Raw genomic sequence first — 22,802 nt, 5'->3', positions numbered from 1 at the left:
ATGATGGAAGAGGTCCACCCCTCCTCCCAGTCAAGCTCATTCCATCCTATTTCCATATCCCAATGGAAACTTACCTTTGGAGGCATTTTAATTTATGCATTAATGCATAATGGGAAAAGGTATACAGATTTATAATTGCAGAAATATTGCAGAGTGATGGGACAGGGTGTCTTTGTGCATGTTCAGAAAAACATATCTTAGAAACATAGAGCGAGTCAGAAGGGGCCTCCCGGGCCATCTAGTCTGACCTCCGGCACCAGCCGGCTCCGCTCACGACATGCCCACCATGTGCACGTCCGGCCTATCCTTGAACACCCACACCGATGGGGCCTCAACGACCTCCCGCGGAAGCCCATTCCACACCCTCGGGGTCCTGACTGTCAGGAAGTGCTTCCCAGCATCCAAATGGAACCTTGGCTCCCTGAGCTTCACTCCATTGGAGCGTGTCCTGCCTTCCTCTGCAGGGGAGAACAGGTCTCTACCCATCTCCATGTGACATCCCCTCACATACCTTTATGTCACCAAAACCACTGAGTATCTCCCCATTGGGGAATCGAACCCTGGTCTTCTGCGTGACAGGTGGGGATACTCACCACTATACTAACAAGGATTTATTTGTTTCTTATTTATCTTAAGAAATAGTTCCTCATGGTTAAATGTGTTCCCTCATGAAATCATTAAAATATATGGACAAAAAAAACTGTACACCATTTCTAGAATATATTGGTACTGTCGTCTTATTTCAACAATATCAGGAAATATTCAAAATTTTACAGAAATGTTTCATTGTCACTCTGACACTGAAGATGAGCTTACATTGATATATGGAGCAGAGATGTTTGTTTCTTCACTATTAGCAAGTCCAGAAATTGTATAAAAATATTACACATACTTGAGGTTCATTTATTTATTTGTATAAGTACAATTTCCACGTTCAATCTTTTACAAAGGTGAATTTTAAAATTGAGCAAATAACCTGATCCAACATGTGACTGGGATCTATGGGAAAGAGCAATGCAGAACTGTGCTTTCTAGTAGAGCTTTCCCCATGCTATTTTAAAAATATGGTAAAGACTTGCATTTATTAGAAACATTGAAAACAATAATAAAAATAAGGTAACATGAATCACTGTTTACATGCAATTCTTATAGCATTTGAAACAGAGATGAGTGCTGTCCCTATAGCCATTTCGGCTAGCAAAGTAAAATCTACAGGGACGCCTTTCCTTATAGCATTGCCATTATAAAGTGAATTACCATTCTATATTATGAGCTAAGAATAATTGACATCTGGTTTCTTCAATGGTTGTGTTTATCTCTTCACCTTTCATCATAGTTTTGTCAGCTGTTCAGCACCAGTTTCCATTTCCAATGGGAGCATGGCATTTTTTCAGCTTTGCAGGTTACTAGTTGTGACTATTTACTTATTTAATGAAACCATAGCCTAACATGTGAAGCTTTTTAAATAATATGCACTAGGTTTTTGAAAGCAATGGTGTGGCTACCTCCAAAATACATGATGTCTGTGACATTTTGATAACCACCCAAGCTTAAAAAAGGCTTCCAATGGGCATACGGGGTAGACACATATAAGCATAAGGGGTTTTACTCAAGTTAATTGGATTGCCATCTAGCCTGATGTCTTCAAGAGATTTCCGGATGTAAGAATAATCTTTCATTTTGCAGAACGTATCTTCATGCATTTCTTGTATATTATTATTCTAAAACAAACAAACAAACAAAAAAACTATGAAGTTAGTGCTGTCAATAACCAAAGTCAGTAATGTAATAATCATACTAACAATCATAATCATCACCACCAACAATATAAGTTCCATCACTAGGAGGAGATTTCTCAACAGAGAAGGAACGCAGAATGCGTGACTGTGTGGATGAACATGGGAGAAATCTGGCTATATACCAGCAAGCTACTTTATTGTTTGATTTCTCAACTGATAATCTATACACAGGACTGTAATCTGACCATTACGGAGTAGGATGCTGGCATCGTCAGGGGAATGTGTGCAATGCTGCCTTCCCAAAGGTGACACTTCCCCCTGGCTGCACCTTGAACAGTGTGTTTAGTAAGCTTGTGACAAAGAGTTATTGCTCGTATAAAACCAGACCACTGGGATGACCCAGGCAAACCTTTAGAGCACCAAAGTAGACAAAGTAGATGACTGCTATAGTCGGGTAAGAGGCTAACACCGTGTCCACCCGTGATCATCCTGTGCATTAGGAAATCAAATGAGAAGATAAACACACAGGTTTTGTTTAGCCATTCAAAGGGGAAAAGTGGAATTATGATGTAAAAGCACACATTCTCTTATATATCTGGGAGATGAAACCACTACTAAAGAGCTGTCTTCTAAGATAAGAAGTCACATGGAGTGCATGGGATCAGGTGGATTATGCACTGATTGTCACTAGTATAATGCTGAGGTGGAGAGTTTAACACATACATTCTGAAAGTAGATGTCCTAGAATTAAGTTCTCTGTGTATCTGAGTCCTTTGGAAAGTTGGCTATTGCATAATATCAGGTTCAATATTCTGAAATCATTATGAAAAGCTTGTCTGCCCCCCCCACCCCCCCGAGACCAAATCCATCCACCATTTGTTGTCTTGGCATTCTTGTCCACAAGGAGATACTGAGCAGTTTCCAGAATTCTGCTGTCTTCTGGGACTGCATTTTCATTAATTTATAATAGCAAATGGGGTTAGAAGACATTGACCCAGCCTCTACTTGAACCAGCCTTCTGCTTCCGTGGTATGAAAATCTTCATAAGGCACAAATGTTCAGTAAATTCAGTAATGGGCATGGCCATCAATGCAAGGCGGCCTTTCTGTACTGCTGAGAGAAATCTGCAGAGAAAGGCCAAGCATGGTTCCTTCTGCATCTTTCTGCTCAGATAAATATTTTTTATGAAGACAGAGGCAGGAATGATCACTCCATGGCTTGCTACAGAGACTAAAAAAGGGTGGGGCTCTAAGGGAAGGGAGAGCCCCCTGAGGTGTAAGCCAGAAAGAATACAGCTCTGGGGACTAAACTGTCCCCCACCCATTCTAGAACTCTGATCAGAGTTTGCCAAGAACAGTTCTCATGTGTTCCCTTACCCTTCTCAAGAAGTACACTCTATGCACTCAAGAAGGGTCTATGCATTTCTTGCAGGATGAAGCAAATTCCTATCTGCTTAGTCCAGGTCTATGAAAACTGCTGGGGAACATTTTTTTGGTTGTTCCCCTACACTGTACGTGTTGACTTCTCCTAATCTAAGCTTTTTGTAGCCAGGAAGTCTTTTTAAACAGATTCTCACAGTAGCTGGATGCTTTGCCTCAGTTTAACTTTCTTCACATTGATCATGCAGTAGGTGGTGTTACAGATCCATGTGAAAAAGGTCCCCATCTCTGCCACTGTGAAAGGAAACCCCCACTCTTATTTCTGATTAGTGACTGAGGATAAGAATGGGAATTTCCTGTCCCCTTGACAGAGAAATACTGCCTTTTTCCTTCCTTCCTTCCATCCGTCCTGGGGTAGGGCTCAGGAAAGGACCTCCAAGAGTTGAAATGGGAACTCCTGTGGACCAAATATAGGCTGCAGGCTGGAGCTTTCCCATTTCTGTCTTAGAATGTTCCTAAATGTTCTGGTACAGAACTCATTGGTGGGCCAAGAAGGAAAGAAAGAATTAACTTGTATCAATTGATGTTGTTTGTGTAGGATCTTATGCTAAAGTCACCTTGGATCCAACTGTCATCCCAAGCAATGTGAGAAAGGAATTAAAAAGTGTTGTCAGATCTGACAACCCAATTAGTGAAACCAGTGAATACTAAATATAAACATATATAGCAACAGAAATGTTATGATTAATGGATGTATACATGAAAAATACATATTTATCAATTTAATCATCTGTTAGAATGAACCATCTCTGACTCAGGAGGATTACACATTCTTCTGGACAAAGGATTCGTATTATATATATAGCATTCACAAGTCCACTTTAATTAAACATATGGACTACATTCTGACAGGGTTAAGCCCTGTAGATGAGACTTTAAGTGCAATTAGCCTTGGGGTGGATTGTGGCCATAAAGCAGGATCTCAGAGGTGGATATGATTTGTCACTAAGGGCCCCAGTCTTTCAACAGCATCTCCTCATTCCCAACTCAAACCCCCCTTGATTTTCTCAACCATATTTATACCAATAATTCATACTGTTCAACAACAACCTAGAATGTCATGCCTGGATTTAAAAATGCATCAAAGCAGTTGCAGTTCCAAAGGCAAATAAATCTACTCTGGGGTGCTATTATTATTTCCTCTTCCAATTAAACATGATATCTAAAATTCAGACTCTGTATTTTAATTGCCCACCTGCAGATGAAGTGATTGGAGACTTTCAGGAAGTGGAAGTGGGATATGATCCAAGTTGTTATCAGTGATGTAAAGATGGTGCAATTCAAACATATCCTGAAGAAAACAAAAGTGTTTCCAGACACAGCAGTTATTCCCTTTAGCCTCAAATACCAATACTTCTACAGTACAGACCAAGGGGACTCCCCTGCGTGCTCTTTGAATGGAGAGCAGTGCAGTGGGAATGCCCTCATTATCTCTGATAATAGGATTCTTCTGCCAGCCTCTTCACAAAGCTTAGAAAGGGATGCCATAGGGAGCTGGAATGCTCCGTGGGCATGGAAAATTGCTTTAGTTTCCATCTGTACAATTTCTGTAGATTCAAAACTCAGTCTGATTCAGCAAAATAAGATGTCTGTGTATATTGTACACCAGAGGCTGGTTAAAAAACACTGGCCAGCTCTGCTAGATGCTGGAAATGCAATCCAGGCAGTGTGCTGCTGGGACAGACAATGAAAGTTGGTGTGGAAGAGTGGTTAAGCGTACAGGACTGGGACTCAGGAGATCTTGGCCACTCAGCCATGAAGCATGCTGGGTGATTTTGGGCCAGTCATGGACACTCAGCCTAACCTTCCCGGTAGGGTTGTTTTAAGGAAAAAATGGAGGAGGAGGATTATATGGTCAACCTGGGTTCATCATCCAGGGACGGGATGGGATGAAAATATAATAAATGCATCAATGCAATAAATTAAATAAATAAGCTTGCTTCTCTAACCAGGTACTCCCCTGAGCTAGAAAAGCAATATCATTTTTCAAGGCTATCTTGGGACCTGAAGCAGCAAATACAAATATTAATTCCTACACATATGCACAATGTGTGGGCATGCAGCCAGAAATACGGCCAACAGCCCACCAAAACTTTCGCCTGCACAAACTGCACTGAAACCAACAGGGGTGACAAAAGATCACCAGAGAGCTTCATGATTGCTGAAGCCACCTGCTTGTGAACTGGCTGGCGTCCTCCGTAGTACACATTTCACTGCTTTGAAGAACCTCATGGGAAAGCACCTCCATTTCTTAGTATGTTTATCAGCAATTGTTTTCTCAGATGGGAATAAATAGTTAGGCAATCCAACTCAAAATTTACTTTAAATGCTTCTTGCTTTATTCCTTTGCGACCTAGTCTGTTGTTACTAATATCAATAAAGACCAAGGTTGGTGGTAATTCTGGAAGCTGCCTTATTTTGTTGTCTCGGAGTATCAGCTCCTGAAGTTGTGGTAAATTCCTGAAGGCATCTTCGTCAATTTCAGATATGAAATTGGAAGTCAGGTCAATCCTTTTTAAGTTGCCTAGAAATAAAACCAGGAAAACACTTGTAGAATATACCAGCTTTAAAAAACAGCACTGGAAAAATCACCACTTTTTGGATAGAAATAGTTCTAAACCATTTGTTCTAAATTATTAAATAGATTATTTTGGTCTAAAAGACACATGTTACTTCATGCTTAACTTTCAGTACAAACAAATGCTCCACATCATATGCAATAAAATAAAATGCAGTGGCCAATATTACAAGCATGATCTTCCATACTTAATTTAGCAAAGTCATCCCTGTTGACTTTCTTGATTCTATTGTAGCGGGAGTAGAAATGGGTGGTTTGCTTGGGCAAAGGTGGGAGAAGTTCCAGTTCACGGTCATCACAATACACTGATGTAGCCAGACAAGTACACAACAGACAAGTTGGTAGTCCTAAAACATGAAATAAAATACAATTTATTCAGTCATTCCTAATCTACTGCATGCATCTCTAACTATTTTGTGTGTTCCGCATTTACTACCCTGGGACATTGTGAAGAGCAGGATATAAAGCCATACATACATACATACATACATACATACATACACTAATTAATCTAGGAATAACTACCCAATATGACTTTTCAAGAGTAACAAAGCATAATAAAATCAGCTAGGTTCTTTTTTACTGAATTGTTTGGATCAAGAAAATTGCTGATCAATTAATCAAGTGATTGATAGCCTTTATATCTATTGTCTGTTATAAGGAAGACGATATAAGGAGTAATGGAAGATTTTATTTGCGCTTGTTTCCTCAGGTCATAGCTATGATGTCCTCGTCAGCTTGTATCATACAATGAGAATTTGTGTGTTTCCTGTTAAAAGTTAATAAAACTGCTTACATTTAGTTTGGTAACGGGCATTTTTTATAGTATTTGAGGAAATTGATTTTTTTGTAGTTGCTGAGACCTCAATTTCCGTAGAATTGTTTTAAATTAGTATTTGTGATGCAGAACAATGACATCAGGAAAGGTTTCAATCATTCTTTGAGGTAAAGCTGCTTGAAAGCTGTAGATGATTAAACAAAACATCCAACTACTGCTGAACATGGATAAGAAAAAGATTTGAAGCGATTTTTGAAAGATTTTTAGTAACATGTATGTGGATATAATTAGGAAAAATTATCATTCTTCATATTGCTGCTGAAATCACAACAAGGGTTAATATTTCTAGGCAATGAATTTGAGAATGACTTATTTTCAGTCTTTATTCTGAAAATAAATTGCAAGAAAATTTGAGAAATGCCATAAATTTATGGATGAAAATGCAGTGCTTGAAAAAAGTGCTTGTTCATGTTAATTTTTGGATGATAAGCTGCTATGAGACATTATCTATTGGCCTTTGATATTCACCAGAAGGTAGAGATGTGCAGCACATGAGGCCTGATCCAAATTTTCCACTTGGGGCCACTTGTACCAGGCGCACCCAACTGGGTAGCTGTTCTAGGAAAGACACAGGCAGTGACGGCTTTAACTTCATAGATTCCAGATCTGACGTGGCAAATGAAAGGATGACTTAATCAGGCAACCCATCCCGACCTATGTGGTGGATGCCCTTCAGTGTTGGGAGGTTTTGTTGGATCATGAGTAGATCCTGCCATTGCATGTCCTGTTGGCACAATTCCCCAATTCCTTGGGAATGATGCTGGCATATAGCCCTTGAGGTGGGCTGCAACGCTGCGTGTCCCCTCCTTGGGAACCATGCACATTCTTGTTCCCCTTTGATTTAGATCTAGAACAGAGCCATTCGTCTGCAGTTGTGACAGTCTTCTTGACCACTAACTTCTTCCCATCTTGGATTTCTGCAAGAAAGGCAAAATCCAGCCCATTGCACCCTGTTGGGCTGACAGAAGTGCACTGGCAGCAAAGTGCAAAAGCACGGTTATGACTACCTTAACTTTCCTTCCATGGCCACCAGCATGTGGTGCACACCCAAGCCCTCAGGACAGCTGGGGGCGCAAGCCTCTGAATCAATGCAAAGCAGGTTTCCCTCTTGAATGACCAGAAGTAAAGGTGGACTGTGCCGTGGGCATGGCTCGCAATTTAGCTTCAGAAAGGTGGTGCAGTTAAAAAACAGTCTTTCATTTCTCTGAATGCAGCTGGAGGAGTAGAGTGACATGCCCAGCTTTGCACCACAGGGCTTGTTTTATTAGATGATCTGAATTCAATGTGTCTTGAGGGAGGGAAAGGATGGCACTAAGGCTAGATGGTCATTCTTCCAATGCCACTAGGTTTCAGTAAGGAAATATAACAAGTTGGTTTCATAACTCCCTAGCTGCCCCACCTATCCTTCTGACAGGATTTCATGCCTGGAGACATCCATATGAGATATGCCATTTTAATATAAATTGCACCCCAAAACATGACAGGACAGAAGTGGAAGTGAATCATTCACTCAGCCCTATTCCAGATCAGCTGTTACACCTGTCCTATAAACTGGAATATTAAATTGCAATATGAATATCACAGGAAGATATTGGGGAGTAAGATCGTATCTTTCTTCTCTGCCCTACAAACACTTGCTTTGGGTTTTCATAAGATGACAGCTTTGCATTTAGGTCTTTCCAGAGGCCTAGTCTGATATTGCAGTGATGCAATGGTGCTGTCCATTTAAGTATTGTTCGACATCTTTTTGGAAATGTAGAAGTCACTTGAAGGAGTACTGAGACAAAGGATGTGTGAAATTAGAGTTTCGCTCCTACTACAGTGAACAGAAGGACTCAGTCATGCCCTATACCTCACCAATCCTCTTTTTACAAACCTTCATGGGTATGTGGACCAAGAACTCCTGGACCATGAGGTGAAGAGCCATCAATAAGTTTGGGTGTGGATGCTTCTTCTTCAGGTTCTTCTGGCAAAGGTGAAGGAAAATAAATCTCTTGAGTTATGGATGGTAAGACTGTTCCAATCTCTACCTAGAGAAATATATACATACAGTAAGAGATTAAAATGTCACATAGTAATTTTTTTAAAGAAAAGCAATTGACTTACGTTAAGCTTGACATAGGTCTCCAATAAAGTTGGAATAAGACAGTGTAAGAAAGAATATGGAATGTCTGCATCAATTTTAGTCTTACTACTTAAAGCTAAATAAAACATTCATTCATTCATTCATTTTCTTACCCATTCCATTAGGCACACGCTTAAATTCTCAATAAGATGGGCTGTTTCCCTCTGAGGCTAACTGTACAGTTTCTGACAAGAATGAGTCCTTAGTTCTATGGCCTTTTCCTAACAGAATTTCAAAGTATTCCTACAAATACTGATACAATGTTTGGTTAAACTAAGCCAGGATCCACAAAACTTCATTAGTTCTCCAAGTCCAAACAGGCTTTGGTTTGCATTTCTTGTTGAATTGCAGCTCTCTCTGACACTGTGTTGGAAACAAAGGGAACATTTTAAAACAGTTTGTAGTGTGATACTGTGCCCAGGCTTGTTGGTCGAGAACACCAGGCCAGTGAACATGTCTAAACATGTGGGGCCGTGGGGAGCTGTGGTAGCTCTTTGGATTATGAAATATAAAATACAGACTGGACAAGTTTCATAATCCTATTCTACCACTAGATGGCACATAAGCCCTGGAACTGTATGCACCCCAACTAAAAGTACCATTGTCATAGTCTATTTGTATTCATTGGATGTTGTTATTAGTAAAGCTGTCTTTCTCTTACATGGTAGATGGAGTCTTTCCTACACATACTTAGATCGACCTTATAAAAAGTAAAATATTGAAAAAACCAGATTTTTCTCTTTTTAAGCAAGCGTTTTCAAAATCTTGTTTTTTTAAGGATTAGAAATAAACTAATGGTGCAATCATATGTGAATTTAAACAAGAAACATTATTAGTCCTTTTGAAAATAGACCGTGGCTTGCCCACAAAGGAACTAAAATGTGTTTTGACTTGAAGTGCTGTGTTGAGCCTTCTGTTTTGCAGCATGTGTTGAGCGTTCTATTCTGCTTCGCAACATGTTATTGAAATAATATTCAAATACTTGTTTAAAAATACTTGGATAGGTAACTGCTGCAACTTTATCACCCCCTTTGATTCAGTGCCTAAGAAACTCAGCCAAATGATACCCTTAGGATAATGCAGGGCCTGCCATGTCCTTCTTTCCCTCTTTGACACATGCTCTTCCACCCAGACACCCGGACTATCAGTCAGTGCCCTCTCAATGGTTGGCAAAGATTCATGCCTTCAAGGTCTAGAGGTTTGTCAGTGAAAAAGCTTACAGAGTAACTGCTGCCTTTCAACTAACTGAAGTGGGGAAGGCAAAAAAATGAAGTGTTCTGGTCAGCTGAAACTTTTACAGGCACTTATATATCAAACTAATATCATCTTCCCCAGTACCATTATTTCATTAAGGTGTGCACTTCTGTAATTTTAGAATATTTTGGCAGCCACCATTTTATGTATAGAAGCTGTTAGTAGCTACATGAGAGGCTACAACTTTTAACTATGGTACATAGTATTTTTTTTTAATAAATGACTAAAGTAACTGCTAATTAGCAAAAACCTCACGTCCAAGAACCTCTGAACCTCTTAAAATCCACTTAGCTACACTGGATTTCTCAACGTCCAAATCCCTCTTTCCCCCTGGCCCCAGTCTTTTTGCCCCTAACCATCCCTCACCGAGTGATTTCCTGGCATTTGTGTAATCTCCCCTCACCCTGCCCCAAGCAAAAAGTTTGAAGTGTCTCTCCTGAGGTTTAATTACTGGCGAGAAGGGCTTCAGCCTACAATAGATCTACATTTGACTTCTTGCCCTCTTTATCTTACTCCACTCACCACTTAAGTGCACCCACAGAGCTTTTCTGAAACTGGATTTGGCTTTCAGGCTGAAAGAGGTTCAGTGCCGTTGCTGCGGAAAGTACTGGTGATGCAGGGGAAGAAATGACATGTCGAAATATGTGGGAAGAAGGAGTGAACTCCAAGATGAATTAAATCCTATCGATAAAGTGATGGCTCAACAAGAAGTTCTATGAAGGCTGCAATCCTGTACCCACTTGCTTGGGTGTAACGTGTCGATTTCTTTTGAGCAGATAAGCATAAGAGTATATTTGCAATGAGTCAGGGAGCCCCTGCATACCCTTTCCCCACAGATTCTACGACATGTCACCAGTGGATAGTGCCAATAGCCTTTTCAACACTTGGTGCTGATGAGAGCATTTGGTAGTGTGCTCATGTGGAAGTATTTAACGTGTGTGCAACCCATCTGGTTAGTTTCCAAAACTAATCAGTGCCCAAAGAATTTCTCCTAATGACATCAAAGAAAATGCTGTGCACCCATTCCCAGGTATGCTTACTTGGAAATAAGTTCCACTGGGTTCGATGAAGCTTACACACAATAAGCTTCTTCATTACCTATATCGGGGTAGCCAGGCTTGCTTAATGGAAAAGTGACATACAGTATATGTCAAATGTTTGGGAGCCCCAAGCAGGCATCCTTGGGCGGAGGTGGCAGAGGGTGGGAAGTAGCAAGCTGGTGCCCATGGGTGTCCATGGTAGCAGACAGCGAACTGCAGGACAATCTCAAAGAGCCCCATGTGACTCCCAAGCCTCAGGTTTCCTGGCATTTATATATATAAAAAACACACACAGAGTCTTTCACAAACTGGCTTCCAGGTGGCCCACAACAACATAACAGAAAATATACCACTAATATAATATAGATATACTTGCAACAGAAAAAACCAGAAGTACATAGAATGATTATGGAGCTAGCAAGCAAAAGAAATCCTGCATTGGAGTGCTGCCACATTCTACATAAGAGCTCACACACTGGCAAGATTTTTTAGTTTCCTTCTCAGAAGTGCCAAGGGTATGGAGGAAGAATGGCTGTCCTATGCCCACGTAACTGGGAGTAAGACCATTGAACCTAATAGGACTTATTTTGCATTTATAGGATTGTGCTATAAGAAGCTTATTACCTGTTAAATCAGATAGAGGGATAGAAGATTGATATAACAAGGACACCTACTTTTCTCATGTGGCTGCAGGAAAGGGAAACAGCTATGAAAGAGGCATGGACACCATTACGTGCTCATCTGTTCAAGCTGCTGAAGCAATATTGTAAATAAAATATCAGTATCTTGATAATGTGTGAGTTCTTGTCCCTTTAGGGTGACAAGATCTAAGACTGAAGATGGTTATTTGTATGTTACTAAAACACACAGTTTCCATCTGTCATTTTGAAAGGGAGACAGTTTACAAAGGAATTGACTTGGGGACAAATAAAAGGAGACCAAAAAAGCACAGGAAATCAAGGCAGATGTTTTCTGGAGGAAGCCTAGAGGGAAGGATACATACCAGACTTCTTGACCCAGGGCTAGCACCATGGAAAAGCATTAACATATGCTTCTTCTATATGGCATCTACACTGGAGTGGCAGACATTACTAACATTACACTTTAGATCACAGCTGTACTAAACAATATCACTTTTCGAAAATGAATTTTGAACAGTAAGTTTGGGGTGAGGGGAAGCATGAATTTGACAGATTTTGACATTCAGGGATGCCATATTCATAGCCTTTACCCATTTTGTACAAGTGCTTGGGTAACTGCATGTAGAAATTAGTTTCTCAGGGCACAATCCTATGGCCTCCCAACACCATTTTGGGAGGTCATAGGATTATTCAGAATCCAAGCTCTGAAAGCTTGTGATCTCAGAACTGGGACTCTGAAGGCCTCGTCTCTTCCACATCCTCTTGCAACCAACACAGGAAGAACAGCACCCACTGTCCCCACCAAGACTGCACCTGGGTCTCAGAGGGCAATGACAGAGCATGGCAAAGGGAGGAGGCTGAGGCCAAAGGTTTATGCCAGTACCAACCAAAGCATGATCAAGCTCCTGATTCAACAGGCTTTGTCTAGGTGACTGAAAAAGCCTGTCTGGATAACATGCATGGGATGAGGAACTAAAGAGCAGACACTGCTGCTGCTGCTGCTGCTGAACTTCATTCCATCCATAAGTTATATGTAATCTTACATGCAGTGAGGACACAGGGCACTGGATTCCTTCCAGTGGATTTCTTCATTGCTACTTATGTTAGTTCTATTCTTTATGTATGGGGACATACACTTTTACTTCTATTATTCTCTATTTGTGGGAAGCATCTACATCTAGATTAAGCCTTTGTAACTCAGTTAATGTGACCAGCAACATTTCCCCAGGCCTGGCTTTGCTCCTTCCTCTTCTGAACTATTGCTTTCTGGCACAATACACTTTCATTCTCTATCTGATTTACCACATGTTTACTGCTATGCCCTCCAACTTTTTTTCACAGCAATTCTTTGCACATATCCACCTATCTGACATGACCTATGTCAGGCTTTTTCCTTCCTACAAAACAATAATAATTTTCTGGAAAATGGTATGGGGGAACACATTCACCCTCGAATCTGAAAGCAAGTAAACAAGACAGTGAGACACTGAACAGACAATGCCTAAATTGATCTAGGATAAAATACTGTGTCTGCAGCCTTTAAAGAAGAGCAAGATGCTGCTGAAGGAAATTAGAAAGTGATCATGAGTCAAAGGTGTAGTGTGAGCAGCGTACACTGCTCACATGCAGTTTACCAGTTCTATCCTATGTTGGCCTTCCGTACAGCTCTATCTTGGACAAGAACCCAAGCTGTTCACCAGCCAGGATAAACTGAGATGCCCAAATTTGCAGAGTGATCCTTTCAAAATTAAACAACAGAAAGGCCACTACAGAGAATGAGAATCAAAGACCTACTCTTTAACTTACCTGCATCATCAACCTGTCAAGAGAATTATAGTGTGCCTTTGTCCTGTGGACCTTAATATAATAATGATAATAATTCACGTGCATATGTTACTGGGCCATAGCACAGAATCTGAAGATGTGACCTAGAGGTAAACAAAAGTCTGTTTCTCATTAGTATTGTGTCCCAAGCCATGAACTATTCTGTGTTTTATATATCTGACAGATCAAACAAAAGCTTAACAAGGCAAAGATGTTTCTAGATTTGATAACATACAAAACAGCTTTTTGTTTTCAAAATGCTGATTTCTTTTTAGCAATAGCTGAATATGATCAGAAATGCGTAGGGGGAAAATACATATTTGTTTTTTCCTCTTTGTGCATTTTCCCTGCTATTCTAAGAAATCATTATGCTCTCCCCAAATAAACATACAGCAGAAATTAAGCTTATTATGCAAAATGTCCCATATCCCATGCATATCCCATGCAAAATGTTGGATATGGGAAGAACTGTTAACAAAATATGGAGTTCTATTAAAAGGTTGTACAAACATCACAAAACAATAGCACCAAAACTTGAGTAGAGGTAGGCAGGAATACTAAGATGTGACCAAATTCTAACTGTGACCAAAACATTGTCCACTTCACTGTAAGAAAGATTTATGAAAACTTAATGGAAATTTGTATAGCTGACAAATATGTCCCCAAGGTTAATTCATAGCTATCCCACTATGAATACACACACATGCACACATATATGTTTGTGCACATGAATACTTATTCTGCTCTTCTATTTAAATGCAAAGGAGCTAACACTTGGGTTAAAAATGCCATCATGAGATACACACACACGCGCGCACGCGCGCATCATAATATATAAACCCCTAGTAAAAACAATCCAATCACAATTAAAGGGGAAGCCTTTGCATAGTTACCTGAATTCTGCAGAACTCAGTGGTGCTCAGTTGGGCTTGTAAAACACACCAAGTTCTAACATAAGCCATTTTGGCTGCTAAAATAAAACCTTTAACTTTTCATTGATCTGCAAGCAATCCCTTCTATTTCCTCATTCTCTGATTTGCTAATTGGGCACAAACAATGATACAACTTGAAGGCCTGATCGTCTCATGCACTTGCCTGAGCAAGGAGGGTCTGTCAGTTACCCCAACACAGCTGCAGAGGGCATTGCTCCTTCTCTGGAAATAAGTCCCAGAGCTTTGGTCCCAGACATCTGCCCCCTGCCACCTGTGTGCACCTATCATGTAGACAATGTATTATTATTATTTTTTTATCCTAAGGGTCTTGGCATGTTGGGCTGGGCATATTTCACTTGGGCTGCTCTCATTCTAAATGCTTTTCTATTGAAATAAATGGGAATAAAGTTCTTGCTAAGCAAATTGAACCTTGCTACAATTTATAGATTTTCAGATAGAATTGAGGAAATTATGTAATATGTTTTAGGGAGTCTTTTTATTTTTGATTGGGTACTATTGATTGTGCCTGTCAAAATGTGCATTGCAATATTGCTACTACAACCTAGAATTTGTGTGAAATGCTTAGTCAAGGTCCAATTGTAAAAGTAAGTAATTAATCAGTGTGAGAATGTCAAGTCTCCACTTTCTACCTAAATATTTTCACTTCACTTTTTTTTGGGGGGGGGTATTTTACAGTTTGTTTCAAAAGAAACTGCTCTTCTGCGTTTTTTTTCCTAGTGAAAAGGAACTAAATTTTAAATGGTTTCCTGAGTGGTTTCTAATAAGTGCCTATTAGCTTACTCTGGCAAAATCCCCAAACAACCTGAAGTCCCAAAACCCTCAGAAAATGACACGTTAATGTAGTACCTGTTTAGAATGCAAATTCTCTAGGCCAAGCACATTCACTTGGGTACATGGATTCATATAAATAACAAGATGCAGAAATTAGCTTCTGAGGCTAATGCTCACAGTAGCTCATTTTTCTTCCTTTGACAACCAGAATGTATTATTACCAGCACTTGGAGCTACACTTTCTGAAAGTAAGCCTACAAAACAAACCTTTTTCATATTACACATTTTGGTAACTACCCGAAGTCATGTTATTGATTGCTCAATAGTTCAGTTATTTCATGTATTCATTACTGGTTTTAAGGGAGAAGCTAGATATAGTAGGCAATTAGCCTAGTGAACCAATATGACATCATCATCTCTGGACAGAAATGTATTGGAAGGTCATACTGGAAGAAGTGTTGCTCTGTACATCAAAAAGGACAGAGTCCAGCAGACTTGATAATCTAAAATGCAGACTCCTCAACAGAAACATTGCAGGCGCCAATACTTGGCTACAAGACTAATGTATTCCTAGGAATCACCCCCAAAGTCAAAGATGATCTTATGATGGAAAATAAATTCAGGGAAACTTCAAACAGAAGCATTGGTGACTTCAAGTACCTGTACATTGACTGGGTCAATGTATGTTCCAAAGAGCATAAACTTCTTGACATTGTAATGACCATGTCCTAGAACAGTTGGTTATGAAACTGACTGTGGGGGGGGGGGGGGCAAGCCTGAATTTAATCCCAGTGAGATTGTCCAGGGCATAGTACAAGTACAGGGTGTATATGTGGCTGAAACAACTGGAAACAGTGACTGCAGTGCTATGAAATTCAGTGTGCATTGAAATGGAAGACAAACTCATGGAGAAGAAAGCTATTAAAGGTGACCAGCCTTATGTGTTTTTTCTGTTATTGAGGTGGTGTTCCTGCATACAGCAGTTGCTGAAGAGCTTGGGCTAATGGAACTCTTGCTTGAGGGATCCATTGGGTAGCTGGTTGGCCACTGTGCAAATGGACTGCTGAACTGGATAGACTATTGGTGTGATCAGGCATGCTATTTTTATTTTCTCATGAAACATTTGCTACCTCCCCACTATCATCCAAAACTTAATTCTTATTTCTCAAATAATAATAAAAAATCAGATATTGAACTTGCACACCGTCATCCTGTTTGTACAGCATATATGTCTGATCTGCCATTTTCTGTTTTGTTTTTAAGATCAGGATTCTAAACTGTTTATCTAAAGTGATAGTGTGTATGTTGTGGGAAGTTGCATCCAATTGTTGTTTCCCACCTTCTGTGCAACATATGTAGAAGCACTATATCACTATATGTTATTCCAGTAAGGAAATTTAGTAATGTTTGTTACTGTATGATACGTACTCAAACCTTACTATGGTTTTTTAAATTTTTACTCACATTTACTTCAGCTTTATATTTTTAGGCCTTCCATTATCATTATTTAGTTTTGCAGAAGTAATTATTGTGTTCAAATATGCTCTTTAATCAGAGTGATTACGCCAGAACCTTCATTCTTTTTAATAGTTTAACATTTAACATCTAAGAGGTCTAATTTAAATGCAAAGATTATATGTGAAAGAGCTAGTCGTTCCCTTACTTTCACTGATTAGCAATTTTTCCTAGGAAACCTCCTTTTATGACCTTGTTTGTATGAAAGTAATGAAAAATACTGGTTGGGCCTAAGCTTGACTGACACTCTGGAGTAAATATGAAGAATGCCTCTTTCAAAACTATGTTATGGACACTGTTTTGCAGGCAAGACACACTTGATCAGATGCACAAAGTGGAGAGATAGCAGTGACATACAGTGAAAGTAACAATGAGGTACAATGGACAGGTATTCCTATACTCCCTGCAAGAATGTTCAAGGGATATGAAGGATTCTTACTTTTGAGCCTGCAGACATTGTTAAGAGCTTGGGAAGAAAAATCAGGCTGCTTTCTCTTCCCCACCTGCTTGTGACTCCTATGGAAGACTTCTGCTCTTCCTAGGCTGAAAAAGCAACTTCAGAAGTTCTTGGGCAGGATGGTAGGCAGAAAGGAAAGGCGAGGTGTGGATCCACATGTTGCCTTCCATTGTTTTCCATACCCACTGCCTGCAAGCCAGGAATATGGGCTCAAAGGCCAACACAGCTGAAGCTGGACAATGCTGGTACTTTTTGTTTTTGTTTTTTTTAAGAGGATGAACAAGAGATAAGATTTCTGCAATTTCTCTTCTCAGCTTGGCTCTTGCCAGGAAGATTTTTGACCAATGGAAGGCTCCGGTCTTAGAAAGACAATTTTTCAAAAGTACATCTTAGCCAGTGTGTGAATTAAGATGACATACCCATAAGTGTAACTTGCATCATTATGAAAGTAGAAAGACTTGAGACCACTGGACTACTGTGCTTCTCCATCTGTGCATTGTTTAAAAGTGCAAACAAGGAAGTCTCACATCACTTTGTTCTGAAAATGCCTACAGGAAGGAGTGTGGGAGGAATCCAATAGGAGTATGAAAATCCGATGGATTTTCTAAATTAAGACCTATAGATTATGTTCAGGAACTGACTCAGTCCAATCAGAATTGAAGCATCAAGTACACTTCAAGTTTTAAAATTTGCATGTTTAAAAAAGCCAGGTAAAATCACATGCAAAATTTGGGCTCCTACTCCACAATTTGATTTAATTTGCACAAATCACAAAACAGAGACCTGAATTTTGCAATATAGCTGTCATTAACTGTCAGTAACTTCAAGGGGACCAAGGTGTAATGTATTCATCTGCACTGAGAGGAGGAAGCTTCCATAATTCTCATGCTAAAATGCTACAAGAATAACAGTTAATCAAATCTAGGTAGTCAGCCCTGATTTGTGCAAACTGTGATTTGTTGCACTAGAGATATGCAGTTCTCAGAAAAAAACTTTGCACAAATATTTTGAGCAGTTTTATAGAAGCTAAGCCTGTCCTGCCTGACTCACTCCACTCTTAGGTCAGAAATATGTCAAACATCCATCAAGCTCAAATACAGTAAGTTATTCAGTTTCACACAACCCTGTTTTTCTTGTTAATCTTGTCATGTGGAGTCAAGTCATCTCCAACTTATGGCAACCCTTTAAATGAATAATCTGCAAATTATTCAATCCTTGACAGCCTTGCTCAGCTCTTATAACCACACAACCTGCTTAAAGACTGATCTATCATGCTGTCTTCCTTTCCAAATAGTCTGCTAATGCACATACGAAACAAGAATGGCTCAAGTACTGATGCAATGGGGAACTACAATAATTATTCTTATTACTAAGCTAGCATTTAGAGCAGATTTCAATAATTAGAGATGAAATAGCTTACTAATTATTACTGGTAAATTATCTGATTTTTTCCATATTATAAATTTAAAGCCTGAGCTGAAAGTGAGTATTTTCTATTCTGTCCTATATGTAGCTTGCTTAACTTTCAGACATATCTGCCTGCCTAATACTGCTGATTCCCCTTCCACTAGTCTAAGGCTAGTTCAAGGAGGTAAAGGGAGTTACTGTACCCATTCATTCTTGGGCATGAAGCTCAGCTTATATTTTCTCTTGTAATCCTATGGTAGCCCTCATGACATGTGTCATGCTCTCAGTAAGGGGCATTAAAATGCTCTCACTCCAAGATTTTTTTGGAAACCAAGGTCTTCTGCTATAAACTAAAGTGGCTACATGTGTCTGAGATAAGTCTGATATACCAGTCCTAATGACGAATAAGTATGAAAACAAACATTACCACATTCTGTAATCTTTGAAGAATATTTTGAAGCTCTGCTCAAAAATTAAAAAGAACATAAGCTACCCCTCCAATTGCACTCCTTCCTAGTCTCTTTCTCCTGCTGGACCTAACCATTTCTTCCTTGTTCTCATGTTTATTTTCTTTTAACGTTTCCTTTTTCCTGTTGTCTCTGCTTAGAAACAGCTACATAAATTATCTACTTGAATGACATCTTTTCTTTCTTTATATATCTCCTCAACAATACGTTCCCTCAGGATGAAATCTTTTTAAAAAGTTTAAGATCCTTCAACTTGGAAACCAAAGGAGAAATCTAAGCCAACGTTTCACCTCATCTGCAAATTGCTGCAGAATAGACAGCTTCCAGCACTTTCCACTCTAGTATTATTCATAGCTATCGCAGCAAGAATATTAAAGTAAACCCAGGCTTTGTTTTCTCTCTGTCATCTTCATATGTGGAAGGATCACATAGCTACAAGAAAAAGCAACATAAAAATGAAGGTATTAGAAGCTGAATCATGACCCTAAGCTGCAGTTCTGTACAAGTTCTAAACTTTTCCCCACATGGTAGCCTGCCAGAAAACAGACAGACTGCTTTGCCAGAACAAAGACATTTGGAAAGCTGAGGGCTGAATTAAAGTAAATTAAATTAGGCTGAGGGTCTCATCAGCCTTCAGTTGAGCATCCTGTTATGTACAGGATAGAACAGTATGAACAAGCACAGAATAATTTCCATGCTAAAAAGAAAGAAAAAAGTAACTGTAATTGTACTTGTATGGTAGTAGTTACAGTTTTAAACTAAGACTGGGAAGAGACCTGGACCTAATTTCCTGCTTAGGAATGAACTTCACTGGGTCACTTTGACTGTGTTGCTATATTTCAGCTTAACCTTTCTCTCAGGATTATCTGAGGATAAAATTGGATTCTATTTATTTATGGTTGTGAGCCGCCCCGAGGCTTCAGCGAATGGGGTGGCATAGAAGTCCCATCCATAAATAAATAAATATCTATCTATCTATCTATCTATCTATCTATCTATCTATCTTCCCATATATATATATATATGGGAAGATGAAAAACCAGTATGCTGCAGGTAGATTTTTGAAGGAATGATGATGCTGAAAAATAAGAAACAATTCCCCCCCTCCTTTGTGTAAGAGGAGACAAGACTGTGTGTCAATGTATGTGAAGCTCCTGGCATGAGCATGAATGATCTTATTCACACAACTGAGGTTCCCTGAAACAAGTGCAGGAGACATTATGGATTTCTTTTGATGGAAAAGACGGTTTTTTCCCAAGCCGTGAAAGAGACTAATCTGGAGCTCTTGCCAACCTCGTTGACAGTGGAGGTGAGATGGAGGTTACCAGGAATGTGTAAAGGGCGTTCACCCAAGCTTCAGATCATTTGAATCACAGGGCTTCCCAGCCCTTGGTCAGGGACTGCACAGCTTCCTTACAACAGAGACTTTGGAGCTTCTCTCAACTGTGTTCTGCCAAGGAAATACACATACCTGGCTAATTATGGGCCTCCAAGCTTTGGAGTTCTTTTGCAGAGCACATTCAGTCTAAGTGGAGAACATTGTTTAATACATGCAGTAAAATTAGAGGACATTTTGAGGGATTGTGGACAACTTCTTAATCACATAGGTGTAAGATCTTCTTTTTTTGGAACTGAAGAAAATCTTGGAAAGATGGCATTCATTTCATAACATAGCTGAGCCTTATGCACTAAACATAATCTAAGTAATTATGAATTATTAGCTACATATTTACTTTCAAGGTAGTGTGTGGGAAAAATAACAGCAAAGTGTGGAATCAAAGGCAACAGAAACCTAACAGTAGAAGAATGCTGAGGATGAGTTGCAGAATTTAATCTAACAGTTGGGACCAATACACATCTTTAATGTGGGCTAACTCAGAGAAGAAAATCCAGCTAAATGACTATACTAACACCAGGCATCCTAAAAGAGCCAAACATTTGTTTTCCCCATATTTCAAAGAAAGTATCCTTCTTTATGTAATTTTCTGCTCAGGATAGATTTCTAGGATCTTTGCCATACATTATAAGTGGAGAGATAATTTCCCTGTGTTGGAATGCTTCTTACAATTTAAATAGACCTGACATTTTATACATGGCAGAAATTTTCTGTGAATGCTCTACATTATGTGTTCTTTTCCTCAGAAGATGATGCTACCATCATCAAGGTGGAATAGACCATTGGCTATTCTGGTGCAGCACATTCTATCATTACAGTGACAATGTATCAGTAGGTAAGCTGGTACCAATTGATATAGTGTTAAAGGAGAAGTTAAAGGTTTTTGCTTTACTCTTTTTTTACCCAGCATAGATGGCTGAGTGTGATCTGAACTGTATGTTGATTACATTAAAGACAACAGAAGGCAAGAACTTAGCAGGTATCTTGTAGCTTTCTGACCCACCCCAGACCTCAGAAAAATATGGAACGGCAAAATGCACACTTTTGAATTACCTGTGCCTGATCAACAGACAGATTTTCATCATAATCATATAGATTATCCAGATCTTCCAAGGTAACATCATATGTTTCAGAGTCATACGTTACAGAACTCATTGTAGGAGCAGCTGCAATTGCATCAAAGAAAAAAAATCCCAAGAAAATTTTTGCCAAGGCCTTCATTCTTCAACCTCTTTCTAGAGGTAGAAAGCAGAAAAGTTTGGATTAAAATTCCACTTGCAGATAGTCCATGAAATACTAGATTTAGAAAGACAGAGAAAGCTAATGTGGGATGATGGTTACAGTGCTGACTGGGGACCCTGGGGATTATTATTATTATTAGGAACACTTATATGCTGCCCCATTTGCAAAAGCCTCGAGGCGGCATCCAATACAAATAAATAACTATACAATTTCATTAAAAAACCTGGAGACATCTGGCATAGATATAAAATCAATAAATAAATTCAACAATTAAAATAACATTTAAATAAAAAGATCTTGGCCTGGCGCCGAAAAACAAATAACGACGGCGCCAGGCAGACCTCTCTGGGGAGCGCGTTCCATAGGTGGGGCGCCACTGCAGAGAAGGCCCTCCTCCGGGTACTTGCCCTCCTAATAGCCTTCACGGAGGGTTCCCGGAGAAGGGCCTCTGCCACTGATCTCAAGGGGCGGGAGGGCAGATATGGATGCAAGCGCTCCTTTAGATAACCAGGTCTGGAAATCTGGAGGTTCTAGTTCCCACTTGGCCATAAAGCTCACTGGGTCACTTTGTGCAAGGCACAGACTCTCAACCCAGCCTACCTCACAGGGTTGTTGCTGTGAGGGTGCCATGTAAGGCACATTGGGTTTCTCACAAGTGGAAAAATGTGGCATATAGATTAAATATAAAGTGATAATAAATAACGATGATGATGATGATAGATTTATACTGCATTGAATATTAGCTATTTTTATTTATTTATTTAAAACATTTCTACCCCCTCCTTTGCAAAAAATGTCTCAGGACAGCTTACAAAAGGTTAAAATAGCAATATAATAGTACAATAACAATAATTAAAACATTCAGTAACAAACATTTTAAAACAAACAAACATGCATATATACACAGTCTCTACCCATGATTTTTAGAAAGTCACCTCTTCCAAATAATTTTCTCTTCATTTAATTGTGCCTCATAGCTCTTTCCAAATTATAGTTCTTCTATTTATATATTTTGGTCCCGCATAGAACTGTATGGCCAGTGGGAAATGCAGGTGCATAGCCGTGCTCCAGTTCTGTGCCAGGTGTAGCTTGTAACAGACAGTCCATGCTGGAGGG

At 39.5% G+C, this 22,802-nt stretch overlaps 1 protein-coding gene across 1 annotated transcript; it reads right to left on the bottom strand.

Moving 5' to 3' along the window:
- Nucleotides 1-1,550: 1,550 nt before the first annotated feature.
- On the bottom strand, nucleotides 1,551-21,665 carry EPYC (epiphycan). The gene is made up of 6 exons (XM_044455498.1): nucleotides 21,498-21,665; nucleotides 8,471-8,624; nucleotides 5,945-6,103; nucleotides 5,500-5,702; nucleotides 4,374-4,469; nucleotides 1,551-1,721 (listed from the first exon to the last, which is right to left on the bottom strand). Exons 1-6 carry the CDS (start codon nucleotides 21,663-21,665, stop codon nucleotides 1,551-1,553), a joined length of 951 nt encoding a protein of 316 aa, XP_044311433.1.
- Between the last annotated feature and the right edge of the window lie 1,137 nt (nucleotides 21,666-22,802).

Source organism: Varanus komodoensis, unplaced genomic scaffold, assembly GCF_004798865.1.
Source record: "Varanus komodoensis strain SLA01 unplaced genomic scaffold, ASM479886v1 scaffold8, whole genome shotgun sequence".
NCBI lineage: Eukaryota > Metazoa > Chordata > Lepidosauria > Squamata > Varanidae > Varanus > Varanus komodoensis.
The sequence above is the reverse complement of the archived record's forward strand: the minus strand, read 5'-3'. Positions and strand labels throughout refer to the sequence as shown.

Bases quoted from the DNA above. Each gene is read 5' to 3' on its own strand.
- EPYC (XM_044455498.1), bottom strand. From the start codon at position 21,665: ATGAAGGCCTTGGCAAAAATTTTCTTGGGATTTTTTTTCTTTGATGCA. The intron at 4,470-5,499 runs GTAAATTTTGAG...TGTTTTCTTCAG, and splicing joins TAAAGCAAGAAGCATTTAAA to GATATGTTTGAATTGCACCA. The intron at 1,722-4,373 runs GTGGGCAATTAA...TGTTTGTTTTAG, and splicing joins TCCAATCACTTCATCTGCAG to AATAATAATATACAAGAAAT.